The sequence below is a fragment of the Alosa pseudoharengus genome, unplaced genomic scaffold (assembly GCF_046254945.1).
Source record: "Alosa pseudoharengus isolate Yale_2024_CS ecotype anadromous, Long Island Sound unplaced genomic scaffold, YU_APseudo_1.1 YU_APseudo_1.1_scf_9, whole genome shotgun sequence".
Lineage (NCBI taxonomy): Eukaryota > Metazoa > Chordata > Actinopteri > Clupeiformes > Clupeidae > Alosa > Alosa pseudoharengus.
The window spans coordinates 34287019-34304008 of NW_027468881.1; the positions used below are offsets into that span (position 1 = coordinate 34287019).

At 46.8% G+C, this 16990-nt stretch overlaps 1 protein-coding gene across 1 annotated transcript in view; it reads right to left on the reverse strand.

Moving 5' to 3' along the window:
- Positions 1-16990, reverse strand: part of adcy6b (adenylate cyclase 6b) — a 44681-nt gene that overhangs the window by 9694 nt on the left and 17997 nt on the right. The window contains exons 4-10 of the mRNA XM_076276438.1: positions 6507-6656; positions 4127-4248; positions 2725-2836; positions 2435-2562; positions 1642-1800; positions 993-1134; positions 360-488 (exon numbers count right to left, since the gene is read on the reverse strand). Coding sequence (XP_076132553.1) covers positions 360-488; positions 993-1134; positions 1642-1800; positions 2435-2562; positions 2725-2836; positions 4127-4248; positions 6507-6656 — 942 coding nt within the window. The remainder of the gene's footprint in view (positions 1-359; positions 489-992; positions 1135-1641; positions 1801-2434; positions 2563-2724; positions 2837-4126; positions 4249-6506; positions 6657-16990) is intronic.

Genomic DNA, 16990 nt, shown 5'->3' on the forward strand with positions numbered 1-16990 from the left:
TGAATATGAAACATCTCCATCATTTCTTTCTGTACTACTTCCAAAAATATCGCCTCAGCTGCGGGAAGGGAGGGGAGGGCACAGACACAGACACAGACAGGGCTAGTGAGGGGAGGGGAGGACACAGACACAGACACAGACAGGGCTATTGAGGGGAGGGGAGGACACAGACACAGACACAGACAGGGCTAGTGAGGGGAGGGGAGGACACAGACATGGCTAGTGAAGTGAAGGCACAGGCACAGACAGGCTAGTGAAGGGAAGGAACGACATAGGCACAGACACAGGCACAGACACAGGCACAGACAGGCTAGTGAGGGCCGCTGAGGCTGTTGAGAGTGTGGACGGTGCTGTCTCACCATCTGCCTGTAAACTTTGGAGTCTTTGGTTCTGGAGAACGATCTGTCAGGCACCCAGCGGGGCATCAGCCCCTCACCCGAGTTCGCCCGGGCCCTCTGCAGCTTTGCCATCATGGCCTTCTCCTCTTTCTGTAGCACACGCACAGAGAGAGGGAGAGAGAGAAAGAAAAAGAGAAAGAGAGAAACATGGTAAACTGATGTAAGAATGTATTTTTTTTTTACATGAGTGTGTCATCCTTTTGTCTTTCTAGAAAGCATTAGCATCAAACCTTATTTTGTTTAGTATTAAAAACATGGCTACTGGGCATGGAATGACTTCAAACAGATAAGAATATCAAAGTGATTACCCTGGACAGATATAAAATTCATTAAATATTAATAAAAGACTATATAAATATAGCATGACCTCTAAAAGTGTGTGCATGTGTGTGTGTATGTGTGTGTGTGTGTGTGTGTGTGTGTGCGCATGTGTGCGTGTGTGTGTGTGTGTGTGTGTGCACGTGTGCGTGCGTGTGTGTGTGTGTGCACGTGTGCGTGCGTGTGTGTGTGTGTGTGTGTGTGTGTGTGTGTGTGTGTGTGTGTGTGTGTGTGTGTGTGCGCGCGCGCATGCATGTGTGTCAGTGTTTTGCTAACCCTTTTCTGGCTGCAGCCCAGCACAAGGAAGGTCTCAATGTTGTTCTCTTTGAGGTAAGCGTTTCTCTCTCCTCCGAAGCCCGGCTCCACCTCGTAGTCTCCGTTCAGGTACTGCAGTGTGGCCTTGGTGATGTGGATGCGCCTGCCAGCAGAGCAACACAACCCTCTCAGTCCCGCCTGTGACACACCCTGCCATACCAGCACTCTGGCACCACACCGCCAAGCAGTGCAGCCAAGCAGTGCTGCTTCAAATAAAGCCCATGTGTGAAGCATGTCACGGTTGGATGTCGGGAAGTATTTGGATTGATTGACACCACAACTGTATTTTAGTTATTATATTACAATACACCTGAGTTGGAAAAAGCAGTCCAACCCACGGTGAAATAGAGACGAGTCCAGTTTTATGAAGACGGTGTGTGCTAGCTCCCTGGGTATTTACTGTGAATAAATAATTATTGTATCTAAATATATTATTTATTCACATGTTTCTCCGTCATCCCTGCGTTTGGTTCTTTTCCTCTGTGGCAGATAAGCTGTGAGTAAACTAACGGCTTCTTGTGTGATTCCACCGTGGGCTTGTTTGTGTTGCCGTGGCGCGGGGGCCAGGTGTGTGTGATGGAGGAACTCTCCGCAGGGCGCGTCCACTCACCCCGCCTTTCCGCCGGCCTCCATCTGGTTGGCCAGCGTGACGTCGTTGGACCACACGTCAAACTGCCACTTGCGCAGGCCCAGCACGCCGCAGTGGACGCGACCGCTGTGGATCCCCACACGCATGTTGACATTGACCCCCGTGACCTCTCGGACCAACCTGCACACGGGGACAAAGCAGGAGGAGGAGATGTAGGCAGCACACTGTCCAGCAGCCCTCTCAGGGCACGCAGTCTGACCTCATTTTAAACAGCCAATCAGGCCAAAGCGGCCTGTTTAACCAGATGTCCCTGAATAGGGAACTTAAATGGCAAAATAAATGTCATGGGGCTCACAGCAAATAAAGGAATCAAATATGCCCAAATGTGTTATAAGTACTGAGCTTTCACAAGAACATCGCACACAAAACATCGCACACAAAAAGAGATTTGGGAATAAAGGGCAGCAGATAGAGAGAGACAGAGTGGATGAGTGAGAGAGAGAGAGAGAGAGACAGAGAGAGAGTGGATGAGTGAGAGAGAGAAAGAGAGAGAGAGAGACAGACTAACATAATACATGCACACACAAACAAACACCCATCCACGTGCACGCACACACACACACACACACACACACACGCACGCACGCACACACATGCACACACACACACACACGCACACACACCTGCACACACACACACACACACACACACACACACACACACACACACACACACACACACACACACACACACACACACACACACACACACACACACACACACACACACACACACAAACAGAGAAAGGACTTACGAGATGGCTTCAATCATGTCCACTCCCATCTCCACACAACAGTGGGCATGGTCCGCTCTGGGTTCAGGGAGTCCAGACACACAGTAGTAGCAGTCGCCCAGGATCTTAATCCTCAGACAGTGATTCTCCTACAGGAGCAACACACACACACACACACACACACACACACACACAAACACATAGGGGTGACTTATTAGGAGAGTCACGGTTAATGGAAAAAGTAATGGGATTCTATTGAGGCCATAATCACAGGCGTATGACAGCGATGACTGCTTGTGCCAGACACTCACCCAGGCCAGCTTGTCAAAGCGGGCAAAGAGCTCGTTGAGGGTCATGACTAGCTCCTGGGCTGTGCACTGAGACGCCAGGCTGGTGAAACCCTCGATATCTGCAAATAGAATACTGAGAGAAGACAGGGAGAGAAAGGGAAAGAAAGAAAGAAAGAAAAAGAAAGATACATAGAAAGAAAGAAAGAAAGAAAGAACGAAGGAAAAAAAAGATAAATACATAGAAAGAAAGAGAAAAAGAAAGAAAGAAAAAGAAAGATACATAGAAAGAAAAAAAAGAAAGAAAGAAAATATAAAGAAGGGAGAGAGGGGGAAATGGACAAAAGACAATGAAAAGGACTTCAGGAATCAATAATTTCTGCAAATATTGTCTGGGTCATCTTCGGTTGGCTGCCATTTGAGACAGTCCCTATAAAAGCCATTTGCGCAGCTCTGATTCTGTCTAAAGTGATGCACTGCAGGTGGGTCATGCTCGGGCCCTCCTAGATTAGGACAAATGGCCGCGTGCACTCAAGTGGACCTCTTTTAGATGCTCCTCTCGAGTGTCTGGAGGGACACCCTTGAATAACTCCACCCATACATACAACTCCATTCACAGAAGCCAAAGCTGTTTTGACTAAAGTAAGAAGGTCGAGTTCAATTTGTTCTTCGCCTTTTGGTTTAACCCCTATTTGTTCCCACAGTCTGGAGTCTCTCTTACAGCAGTGTATATTCCCAAGCAACAGATGGCGCTGTTTCCACCCCAGTAAATTTGGAGGGGAGGACACAGTGGATTTACTGGTCAGTAAACATGACCCATATAGATGTGTCTTGGTTGTATGTGGAGAATGTAACGTCATTTTTCTTAGATTGGGAGTGCTTTTTATGGCAGGACGTTCACAAGCATTCTGTCAGAATGGTGCTCCTATATGGCATGGACTCTTCCGGAAAGCCAGCAGGAAAAACATGCTCTTGGAACAGGCTACGAGCGTGACCTCAGGCTGGAGTCACAGATGTCACGGAGAGGGAGATGTGCAAGAGAAAATGAGAAAGAGTAAGACAGAGAAAGAGAGAGAGAGTGAGAGAGAGGGAGGGAGAATGAGGGAAGGAGGGAGAGAAGAAAGAACAGGAAGCACTTTCCCATGAGACGGTTCCAGTACGCGACCTGCTGTGAACCCGCCAGAGCAGCAGCGTGTTCTCAGCACATCTAAAGTCAGCGCCTCGCCGGCTACGGAACCCCCTCGCCGGACCCTGACCTACAGATAATCACTCTGACAGATGCTCCTATGGCCAGCCTGCACTGACCCTTCAGCTCGCCTACGTGTGGGAATGACAGTCAACATACATCCAGTCCATTGTAGATAAATCCAGTCAGGCTCAGGCACTCTAGAGGATATCACTATGTGGTGTGTGTGTGTGTGTTTACCTGACATTGTCGTGTTTCTGGATGTAGATCTTGTGAAACATCATATGCTCCTTCTTGGCATTGATGTCTGCCTTCATCTCCATGGCAACATGCCTTGGCAACACTGACAGCAGCAGGCGTTCCTGAAGAGACAGGGGGGTGTGTGTGTGTGTGTGTGTGTGTGTGTGTGTGTGTGTGTGTGTGTGTGTGTGTGTGTATTGTAACAGACAAACAACAAGGTGAGAATATGATTGATTTTCAATTGTCCTGATTTTTGCAGCCTGTTACTAAGGATTGATTACACAAAAAAATACATTCAGTAACCTACAGTATATAATGAATTCATTACAACAAACTAACTATCTAAGATAAAACCACAGACAATTATCACATGTAACTAGTTATATTTCTATGTGCATGAGTCATGAGTGTTTAATGGCCACCTGATGGTGTAACACCCTCCTGTCTAAGGGCCTGTGCTGACCAGCTAGCACCAATCTTCGCACAAATATTCAACAGATCACTGGAGCTATGCAAGTCCCCTCATGCTTCAAAAGCTTCACCATTATCCCAGTGCCCAAGAAACCCTCCATCACTGACTGGACTGAATGACTACAGACCTATGCCTTGACTTCAGTCACCATGAAGTCCTTTGAAGCCTGGTGCTGACCGACCTCAAAAACATCACAGGTTACCGACTGGACCCCCTGCAGTTTGTCTACAGGGCAAACAGGTCAGTGGATGATGCAGTGAACATGGGGCTGCACTTCATCCTACAACACCTTGACCAGCCAGGGATCTACAGTATGTCAGGATCCTGTTTGTGGACTTTAGCTCGGCATTCAACACCATCATACCTAAAATCCTCACCGCCAAATTCTCTCAGCTCACTGTATCTCCTGTCATCTGTCAATGGATCTCCAGCTTCCTGACTGACAGGAATCAGCATGTGCGGCTGAGAGATGTCACATCTGGACAACGAGCACGGACAACCAGAACTGGTGCACCACAGGGGTGTATCCTTTCCCCACTGCTCTTCTCCCTCTACACAAATGACTGTACCTCCAAGGACCCGGCTGTCAAACTCTTAAAATTTGCAGACAACACCACTGTCATTGGACTCATCCTATGGTGACTGACGAGTCTGCAAGAGGTTGTCATATCGGCAAGAGGTTGATAAGTTGGAGCTCTGGTGCAGTCAACACAACCTAGAGCTAAACACTCTAAAGAGTGTGGAGATGGGGGTGGACTTTAGGAGCTAAACACTCTAAAGAGTGTGGAGATGGGGGTGGACTTTAGGAGCTAAACACTCTAAAGAGTGTGGAGATGGGGGTGGACTTTAGGAAGCACCCCACAGTGCTGCCCCCCCCCCCCCCACACACACAATACCCAACAGCCCAGTGTCAAATGTGGACTCATTCAGGTTCCTGGGCTCCATCATTTCCCAGGATCTAAAGTGGGAGTCCAACATCAACGCCATCCTTAAAAAGGCTCAGCAGAGGATGTATTTCCTACGACAACTGCAGAACCATGGCCCACCACAAGAGCTGTTGGCCATCTTCTACAATGCTGCCATTGAATCCATCCTCTGCACATTCATCACCGCTTGGTTTGGGGCAGCCACAAAACAGGACAAATACACATTACAATGCACAATTCGGACAGCTGAAAAAAATCATTGGTGTCCCCCCTGCCCTCCCTCCACGACTTGTACTCTAGTAGGACCAGGAAGTGGTCAGAGAAGATCACCAAAGACCCCACACACCCTGCACACACTCTCTTCAACCTCCTCCCCTCTGGCAGGCGCTACAGATCCCTGTACACAAAAACAACCAGACACAAGAACAGCTTCTTTCCCACTGCCATCACCCTCCAGAACTGCGGATAAGTGGGGTCATCCCCACTTTGGCCATTCACCCACTTCTCCTACACATTACATACTTTATCATTCCAATATGCATCTTGCACATTACATTGGCACTATTATTTTTGCACCTTACATGCACTTACATGTGTACTTGTCTTGCTATTATGTCTTATTTGTATATTTGTATTTTTGTATATTATGTTGATATGTGCCTATATGTATATTGTTGTCTCTATTGTACAGTATGCGTCTTTATTACTATTTGTTTACTGAATGTAAAAGTTACTACTACATGTCTATTTGTTACTACTACATGTCTATTTGTTGAATATATAGAGTTAACACCTAAAGAAGTCAAATTCCTTGTCTACGTAAGTATAATTGGCCAATAAAACTGACTCTGATTCTGATTCTGATTTAATTTCACACATAGACCTGTATGCACATATGCAGGTATGTGCATGTATATTTATGTACTGCATGGGTATGTATATTTGTATGACTGTGTGTGTGTGTGTGTGTGTGTGTGTGTACCTGTTGCTGGTTCTCTCTCTGTAGGTGCAGTCGGGCCTGTATGTAGCCCCGGGTCTCTTTGAAGGCCTGCCTCTGGGAGACCTCGGCCGGGTAGTGCGTGCAGATCCCTATCAGGTTGGTGCACAGGAAGATCAGAGTGTTGGCACTTAACTGCGGAGACACAAACACACACAGAGAGAGAGGATTGGGAGACTGTCAAACAGCAACACTTTAGCAATGACATTTACCAAAACATCTGCCAAATGTGATAAAAAAATAGAGGGCAAGACAGACAGAGAGATTTTCCGAGATAATACAGTGACCTTTTGAAAATGTTCAAATGTGCAAAGACAAGTAAGGAACACTGACAGAATGCGATCATTTGATCCAAACAATCAGTTCATTTGCATGGGCCAAACAGGGGACATTAGAGAAACTGACACATTAATCTTTCCAACAGATGGCCACCTTCTCGTGGGCTGTATTTGTCACCGTGGCCCGGCGCTTCTCGTTCCGACGGGTTCCCGGTAGACCGCATGTCAGTCAGAGGCGGAACGGAAAGAAGCGGAGAGGAGCCTTCTCCGGGGCTACCCAAGGCCTCGCGTCAAACTCAAAACGTGCTGCCTGCCGTCTCTCTCGGCTGAAAAGCATCCATAATAGATGGGGTCGATCAATTAAAGACGCGGGCTGGAGATGACGGGAGAAGGCCTCTTCATAAATCCACTCAGCGGCGCACAAGGGCGCAGTTCGTTTCATGTTTATGAAGGGCCTACACCGAGCGTTTCATAAGGAATAATGGATGACATCTACTCCGCCGATGCCAGCGCCGGCATTAATCAATTGCAGAGACAACGCGCACTCTCACTCACAGCTCCTCCAGCTCTTCTATTCTCCCTCTCTCCTATTCTCCCTCTCTCTTCTCTTCTCTTCTCTTCTCTTCTCCTCTTCTCTCCTCTCGTCTCCTGAGTGCTGCTTTTGTGAGCGAGCGAGCGAGGCGTTGTGCAAAGAGGAGTTGGTGCAGTGAGCGGTGTGGCCCGTGAAGTGGTCAGGTCTAAAGTGGGCACGCTTGTAAACACCTGACCTCTGCCACTGACCCTCTTGTCATTGCCTACGATGTGTAAAGAAATTGCTCGGACAGTCTCAGAGCGAATTGGACAGTCTCAGAGCGAAAGCTCTTGACTGAAATTTGTGCAGTGTGTACAATACACATCCTGCCATGGCCTACCCCTCCCTCCCCCCTCTCTCTTTCTCTCTCACTCTTTCTATCTCTCTCTCTCTCTCTCTCTCTCTCTCTCTCTCTCTCTCTCTCCTTCCTTTCTTGTCCTTTCACCACAGCCTGGGAAACTCTGGTCACCTCTGACCCCCAGTGGACGCGCTGCTGTTAGTACTGATTGGGTCACAGTGATAGTGGGTGGGTGATAGTGAGCAGGGGAGCTGCGCGTGGCCTGGGGTTGAAGCCTAGACTCCAGGCGGCTCCCGCTGGGCCGAGGACAGGGCGCGGCTCACGCTCACGCTCACGCTCTCGATCGCGCTCCCCCGCAGACCACATGCCGCTTCATGCAGCGGCTGCTCTCAATCACTGGGACCAGAATCAATCATGCACAGCAAAAGGACACACACACACACACACACACACACACACACACACACACACACACACACACACACATCCAACAAAACACTGATGCATGTACACAAACACAAATACAAACACTGACACACACACACACACACACACACACAGGTCTTCCAACAAGCATATACACACGCACATGCAAACGCTGATGCATACACTCAAACACAAACACACAGACACACACACAAACACACATAAAAAGAAATGGAAAGAGATCACAAAAAGGCCTCTGAGGGAGAAATGAAAGTCAGACATCCATGGTGTAAGAGTCCTTTTCTCATCTATCCAGCATACGGATCCCATGACCCAATAAAGCATTCTTTCAAGCACTACGAAAAAGAAATAAAAATTACACCGACACAGACACACATATAGCAACACAATCCTCCACTGAATAGACACACAGCCTACTGCTTGAGCCTTTTTTAGCGTTTCCATTTGATCCTCACCCACTCCATATATACATCAGACACTTCATCCCACTCTGCCCTGGATTACACGTCATGTAAACTTGAGAGAGACATACAGAAAGTGTGTGTGTGTGTGTGTGTGTGTGTGTGTGTGTGTGTGTGTGTGTGTGTGAGTGTGTGTGTGTGTGTGTGTGTGTGTACAGCCGCACATGTACAGTATGTGCTTGTGGGTTTGTGAGACCAAGAAAGAGAGAGAGACAGTGAGAGAGAGAGAACAGAGAAAGAAAGAAAGAAAGGAAGAAAGTAAAAAGAAGATAGTGTGACAAGAAAGCATAGCAGCCCTTTGGAGAGGTCAGTCTCATTGAAGTCACCCCAATGAATGGAGCGAGAGCCAGTTGCTGCTGCCCCCTGCCCCCTCCAGCTCCTGGGCTCTGTCATCCCCGGGCACCGACCTGCCCGCCCGCCTGCGCGCTTAAATCAGCGGCATCTGCCCGCTGTAGCGTGGCTTCCATTGGACACAGTTATTAGCAGGCCAGACAGAGTGGGCCCTCTCCCTCAAAGATCTCCCATTCCAGCTTATCTCAACATCAGGACCAACATCCACAGCACAGAGATAGTATGTGGACAAACCTGTGTGGGTGCTCTCGTTCTCTCTCGTTCTCTCTCGTTCTCTCTCCCTCCCTCCCTCCCTCCCTCCCTCTCTCTCTATCGTTCATGAGAGAGACAAAGAGAGCAAAGCAGTGTACTATTGTAATTCAATGTATTATTACTATTACTATTGTAATTCAATTCCAGTGTTTCTGAAGCTTTAATGTCATGGGTGAAAGAATGATCTCTGAGCTGCAGCAGGAGGTAGAACAGCTTGTTTACTTGAGTAAGATGGTGATTATTGTTTATACTGTACACACACACACACACACACACACACACACATGTTTCCATAACAGGAGGCATTCCTCCTTCAGCCTGACATTCACAACCTCTTACCTCTTTGGAAAAAAATGGGTATGACTATGGTTCAAGTGTGAGCAAGAAAAGTGAGAGAGAAGGGATGGGTGGCTCACTATATTACGCTCACCTATGCAGGTGTGAAAATGAACCAATAATCCCCTATTGTGGCCATCACTACCTCTGCACTGCCTGCCACTGTGAGACCAAGGGTCATGACACACCACTTGTTCTGTCATATCTACATTCATAATCAGGTATACAAAACAAAATTATATGATTAGAAAAATTTAGATAGTCCTACCGCACACTGTTTTGACGTTTCACTTGATTTTATTCAGAGCGAACAACGCGTTTCGCATATAGCGTCCTCAGGTTCGCTCTGAGCGAACCTGAGGACGCTATATGCGAAACGCGTTGTTCGCTCTGAATAAAATCAAGTGAAACGTCAAAACAGTGTGCGGTAGGACTATCTCAATTTTTCTAATTAAGTATGTTCCTGCAATCTACCTGCACCTAACCAGGCTGTGCGTGGATCTTGGTATTATTTGGAAAATTATATGATATTCATATCACAATGTCCATATTTGGACTCTTTTAGTTGTAAGAGGTGTAGGGGGAATTTCACGCTAAAAGAACTCTAGTGTATTCCAACAGTGATACTATTAGTGCACAGACACGGAGTGAGAGAGAGTGTGTGTGTGTCTGTGTGTGTGTGTGTGCGTGAGAGAGAGAGAGAGAGAGAGAGAGAGAGAGAGAGAGAGAGAGAACAAGTGTGTGTCAGAGAGATATAGAGTGAGAGAGAAGGTGAGTGTGTGAGAGAGTGGGAGACAGAGAGAGAGATAGTGAGAAAGATACAGAGTGAGAGGGAGAGAGAGGGAAAGAGAGAGAGAGAGAGAGTGAGAGAGAGGGAGAGAGTGAGAGTGAGGGAAAGAGAGAGAGAGTGAGAGAGAGGGAGAGTGAGAGTGAGGGAGAGAGAGGGAAAGAGAGAGAGAGAGAAAATGAGGGAGAGAGAGGGAGAGAGAGAGTGAAGGAGAAAGAGTGAGGGAGAGAGAGGGAAAGAGAGAGAGAGTGAGAGAGAGTGAGAGAGGGAGAGAGAGGGAAAGAGAGAGAGAGTGAGAGAGAGTGAGAGTGAGAGAGAGAGAGGGAGAGTGAGAGTGAGGGAGAGAGAGTGAGGGAGAGAGAGGGAAAGAGAGCGAGTGAGAGAGATGTTTTCATAACAGAAGGTTTTACTTCAGGCTGATATTCACAAACAAGCCATTTTCATACACACATGACAATGTTCACACTTACAGAGCCACTTAAAATACAGTTTTAAAAACCTAATTTATTCTTATGATATGTGTTGACACGCATTTCTGTAAACTGTGTATCATGCACACATAAAGTTCATAGAACTTATTAAACACTATGTCAGTATTTCTTACTACCAAATGTATCTACCATAAGCTACTATAACTTATCTATTTATTTCATTACATTATTTTTATTTATGTTATTTTTTATGTAAAAACAATCATGTGGTTTGAGGGGACTGAATTTGTTGCTCTTGAAATGCTATTTACATATTCATACATATTCAATTCAATTCAAGTGAGTTTTATTTGCATAACAAATATTTTTGTAATGCCAAAGCAGAGCATTTAAACACAAGGTTTACATAGAGAATGCTTGGAGTACAATATATGGCAAATGGATACAGTATGTATCGAAGATTAACAAACAAATATATACCGGTACAAACATACATTGTACACCTTCAAATGGACATAATATAGTGCCATGTTAGTAGAATAATTATTAGTCTAATACTATTCTAGGTCCAGGAATACTTTCATTTCTTTATGACTGTATAGTTAATTTGACCCTTTCTTTATTTTCATTAGATCAATGTCAGCTTCAGCATAAATTCATATTCATAAAACATTTTTGGTAATAACTTGCTAACATGTTGAGTTGATGGCTTAGCTGCTCTATCTAATGAGTATAAATGACACAAACAGCATCTCACGGATGTTTGCAGTGCTTGTGGCACTAACCCAAGCTACACACACACACAGCCTAGTGTGACCAGACAAGGCTATGGGCTGGAGAGATCCATCTTAATTTGATCAGATCACTTGAGTGTTGAACAGCTGTCATTATCCGTACGCCCGTGACGGATGGACTCCCTCATAAACAAGCCCACCTGCTGCGCTCAAGTCACCCGGCCGCTCAATCAGCCCTGCGGTCGGTTTCGGCCGTCTTCCAGTGGCCCCGAGGAGCCGCTTCCCCCCAAGTCACCCCGCCGACTACCGGGGCCGTGTTTAAACAAGCGAGCGCCTGCCTGCGTCTCAGCTGCCACACTCCCCAGCACACAGCGCCTCTCTTAAGTGTGCGGGATTAGCCGTCTCTAAACAGAGGTGCCCAGCACGACCAAGGCATGGCATCTGTGAATGTGTTTGTGTGCGTGTGTGTGTGTGTGTTTGTGAGTGTGCGTGTGAGTGTGTGTGTGTGTTTGTGAGTGTGTGTGTGTGTGTGTGCTAGTGTGTGTGTGTGTGTGTGTGTGTGTGTGTGTGTGTGTGCATGAGAGAAAGACTGAGAGTCTCAGTGAGAGAAGTCAGCTGGCCGGTGTAAACCGAGAGCCTGTTTCTGAGTGTCATCTAATGACACTCCTGTGTGTGATGCGCGCCACATGTTGCAGCTGACCTTAAAGGGACAGTGCATACGGAAACGAAAACACTGTCATTACCCTCTCGTCCTCATGGCAGCACTGTCCCTGTGTTAGCGCTCTTGTCACTGGAGACGCAGGGAGTCTTTCAGCCTAGCGCGTCCCTTTTAGCTACGCTAGGGAAGTGAGCGCCAGCCAACTCGTCCCAGTGACTGACATCCTGCTGGATAATTCATTTGGGGCTGCGCTGAGAGGCAAACCTTTTATGGGTAACTACTGGCACAAGTTTGAATAGATAATGACAGAATAATCGATTGTGGGTGAACTATCCCTTTGAACCGTGCTAGCGGTGCACCTAGGCTGGGTGCAGACAGCATCCCGAGTGAGGGGGGGAATGGGACTGTGGAAACTGTACATTTGAACAGGCCGCTGGCGGCTGGCCAGCGCACCACAATATGCTGCTCAGATGACTGATATAAATAGCTTTGGGCCTGGCTCTGGTTTAAGGGATCTGAGGCGGTGGCGCTCTTCTCTCTCCCTTTCTCTTTCTCTCTCCCTCTCTCTCTCTCTTTCTCACACACACACACACGCACGCACGCACGCACACACGCACACACACACACACAAACACACACAAAAAAAAAAAACACACACACGCACACACACAAGCCCCGCCGAGTGAGCTGATTGTGGAGAGGCACTGAGAGTAAAGGATGGGGTTGAGCAGCCCTAGTGTGCATGGGGCTCAGAGGAAGCCTGTGTGTGGAGAACATCTGTGTTCTCATGGCTCGCTCAGACAGCTCCATTTGCAACAACACCTTTGCTAAATGATCTAAACATGAACTTATATGGGGAAACGTTCCAGTTCACTCAGAGCAAAGTATTAGGGAGAGAAGAGACAGTGAGTTTGAGCGAGAGAAGGGAGAGAGGGGTTAGTCAGAAAAATAAATTCATCAACATGATGACAGCCATTTCAAAGGTAAAAATCTCCTCGTTAATGAGACCGCCTAAGAGTCATCCAGTGGTTAACATCACAAATAGCATGTGGCATCGACGACCAAGTTGTTGGAAGCCACGAGGATCCAATGATCCTTTGACCTTGTGGTTAAAACCAAACTGTGTCAGTGCCCAAAATGTGACATCAAAGCCAGGCGGTCTGATCTGCAGGGAGAGAGTCTACCACAGGCTCCGAGTCTGCTCCCAAAGTCTCTAAGTCATGTGACCAGGCAGTCAGCCTCAAGTGTGAGTTAAGGGCTTCCATTTCAACAGCTCCACTAGCAGCCAGCTCCACACTGATCTGATATAAGAGCCATGGCAGAATATACGCCCTTCTTTCCATGAATGAATTCCCGATGGGAGAGAAATAATTTCACCGAATGAGTGAAACTTCAATTGTCCTTCCTTATCTGGATGCATTCCTTCATCTTATTTCTGCACCACCATCAACGCTGACCTCCAAACAGCAAGCTGAAATAGTTACTGGTGCACAGAGGCAGAGATAATGTGGGTTAATCAGTCGTTTCCTGGGTAAATCTGCAACTTGGAGCAGAGACAGTCAGCACATCTAATCGCTGATTAGCTGGTCAGCCAGAGATCAAGGTGCTGCCAGGTCAGAGGACCAGCCGATAATCAGGTTCATTATGGACCCTCTGAGGGTGTTTTTTGACCAACAGAAAACGTGTTCTTGAACCGATTCGGTTCAGAATTGTTTGACCATTGGTGCGATCAAGTGAACCTACCCGCATTAGCACCAGTTTTGAATGGAACCAAGAATACATCATCAACAGAGGGCGTTACATGCATGAACAAGAGTTAATGATATGCATAAAGAGGAGACAATGATAAGACAGTGGTGCCGTAAAAATTGCAGAAACAAGGCCTTATTCGCTGTGTAATGCTAGATATCACCAGCTGTGTAATGCTACAGTAGATAGCACCAGCTGTGTAATGCTAGCTGACTAGTTTTGTTTATTCATGGAAACAGTTGATATGGAGAGAAACTCTGGCGTTTAGCCTTCCTCTCTGAATGGCAGAATGACACGCCCCTGTGGAGACCACGCCCCGTGGAGACCACGCCCATGTGGATGTCACGTTCGTGGCGAGGCCACGCCCATGTCGAGGCCACGCCCCTTGTCATTTGGAGTTCCAGCTCCAAACCAAAGTGCCACGTTCTGAACCAGGTTTTGTTTGGGGGAAATGTTCCAAACGGTTCAAATTTTGGTCTGTGAACAGGAACAGAAGTGGTTCTCTGTTGGTGGAATAGGGCTATGACATGCACCATGTAAAGGATATTCCCAACCACACTTCATACATGCTGTTCTTTCATGGTGTTGTAAATTCAATCCAGTGTGAACATAAAGAACTTTTTTGTACACATTTGCATGGGGTGAACTTCTTTCCTGCCCCTGAATTGATGCCTTGCAATCTAACAATCTGAGTATGGGTTGTTTAAGCATATTTGCTAAATATAACTTAGTGGTAACATAACATCAACATATGGAAGGAGGGAGCATTAAGTCGGGTGGTACCGTATATCACCTACTGAGATGGTGTATGGTTTCATGTCAGACTGCCTCCTAAACACAGCATGCAGGTCAATATACCTTACATTATGTCTCACTCTGGAAGCAAGCCCCTCGCTGCCATAGAAACTGAGAAGCCGCTAAACAGGCCTTTGCCACCGTTATGCTGGAAAGAGACCAGCGATATTGCGAAAGACTAAGTAGCATTGTTTGCCCATGATGTGCCAGCTTACTTCATTAGAGAAACCACATTTCAGTCTTAGCCACTCCGTTACAATGGCTTACTCACAGTACAGCAAATTTAAAACTGATGCAGACTGACACAGAGAAAAAAAAGTTCTGGAACGTCCGGAACAACAAGCAAGCTTCTTATGAGCCTGGGGTATGGAGGGCAAATTGTCATGGAAATCAAACAACACTTAAAAAGTAAATTGCAAATGGACTGCATTTATTATGCTGTTTTCTACTCCTCTGAGCATTCAAAATGCTTTCACATTCGGCTCTACAGGATTGGGAAGGACCTGCATTGTTCCATCATATCTATCTTGATTAGAGGGAAACACGGAACAGAAAATAGCACTGAACCAGGGTTCAGGGTTGGGAGGCCAAAGTCCAATTGACAACATTTGCAGCAGGTCTACTCTTCCCTGCATTTGAGAAGATTTAGGTGGTGCTAACCTGGGTAACTTCAGCATTGCACATCTCCGGTTATTATTTCAGACTGAGAAATAAAAGCTGCAAGATGAAACAGAGAGTAAGTAATGCTGATTTCAAAATCCTCTCTACTACAGCCACAGTGACATTTTCAAAGTTGGATTATTAGAACCACTTCTGCATCTTAGCAACCTCCACTCCTCAGCAAAAACAAACCTTACGGAGACTGTTGACTGAGATGTTGGCTCGAGACATAGAACACAGAGACCCTTTGGAACACTTTGAAGTGTTGTTTTGCATGCATCCACAACACTGACCAGAGAGCTGCTTGCTGCCCCTCCGCAAGCCAGCAAGTAATATTTGGGGCCATTTCTCAAGTCGCTGCAAAAGGTCAAACATCACAGCCATATTCCAAACGGACTGAGTGGGTCCTGGAGTGTCTCAGCAGGATGCGCGTCCCTTCAGGCTCGCAGTGTACAGTAACGTACTTGCGAATGCTCTGAGTTCCTGCATGGTTACCTAGTTGGTTCTTAATGAAGAGGGCTCTGGACACATCTGAAAACACTAATGGGATGGCCTCCGCAAACTCAGTCTCTCATATGGCAAAAGATCATTTGCGAATGATCACCACTCGGAAGGGCAGTTGAACAGAATAAAGGTCCTCTGTTTTGTGAGCGAGGTGAAAAAAAAAAGATTCCAAATCAAATTGACTCTGTGTTCTTTCATCCTAGCATGACTTCAGCCTACTCTCAGGAGAGAGAGGGAAACCAACGCGGAGAGTGCCCACTCCAAAAGCCAGATCCTGGGGTAATTGAAGCTGGACAGCACGCGAGAGCCTGACGATATGGACAAAAACTCTCCACGCAGCTGAAGACAAAGAGGTCCTTCTAAGAAGTAATAAGGTCTAATTCAAGGAATGAATGAGGCTTACGGGGTCCCTGCAAAAATGACGTAAATTGTTGTTCTGTGTCAACGGTAACCACCAAATGGGGTCATTTGAGTAGGATGCTTTTTGTGTGCTGTTCACCTCATGTGCGCTACAACACCCAGTGCCACACAGCAACGCTGGAGCAGAGAACAGGGGAAAGATGCTGGCATGGCACGCCGCGTTTCCAACCACCATGAGAGAGCAGATGGGGGGAAATGGTGAAGTCACAGAGAGCGGCTGGAGTGGGTGAGTGAGTGAGAGAGCAGGAGGAGAAGAGAGGAGAGGAGAGGGGAGAAGTCTGGGCCCAGGCCATTTGGAAGCCACACTCTATTACGGCTCGTGCCAAACCAAAATTGGTCTCAGCCGACCTGTGAGACCATGGAGTAATCTTTGGGAAAAATTGAACCAGATTCCATGGGCTCAACAGATTTGGGGACGTGCCATACATCTGTCATTGGAGGAGCACAGAAAGTGAAAGAACAGTTTGAATACAAATGTTTTGTTTTTTTTAAACGCCCGACAAATAACAAAACAAAACCAAAGGAAATCCTTTGGGGTTAAGGATTTGCAAACGCAAAAACCCAACCATGATTGCTCCCAACCCCCTGCCCAACATTATAATAATGGTAAAAAATCTTTCAATCACTGGGGATTAAGATGCTCATTCTTTACAAAAAAGAATCATCCAATAACGCAGCCCCAAACATTCCGCGCTCCGCTGGCACCGGGCTCCCCGGAGCACTGGCGGAAAAGACAA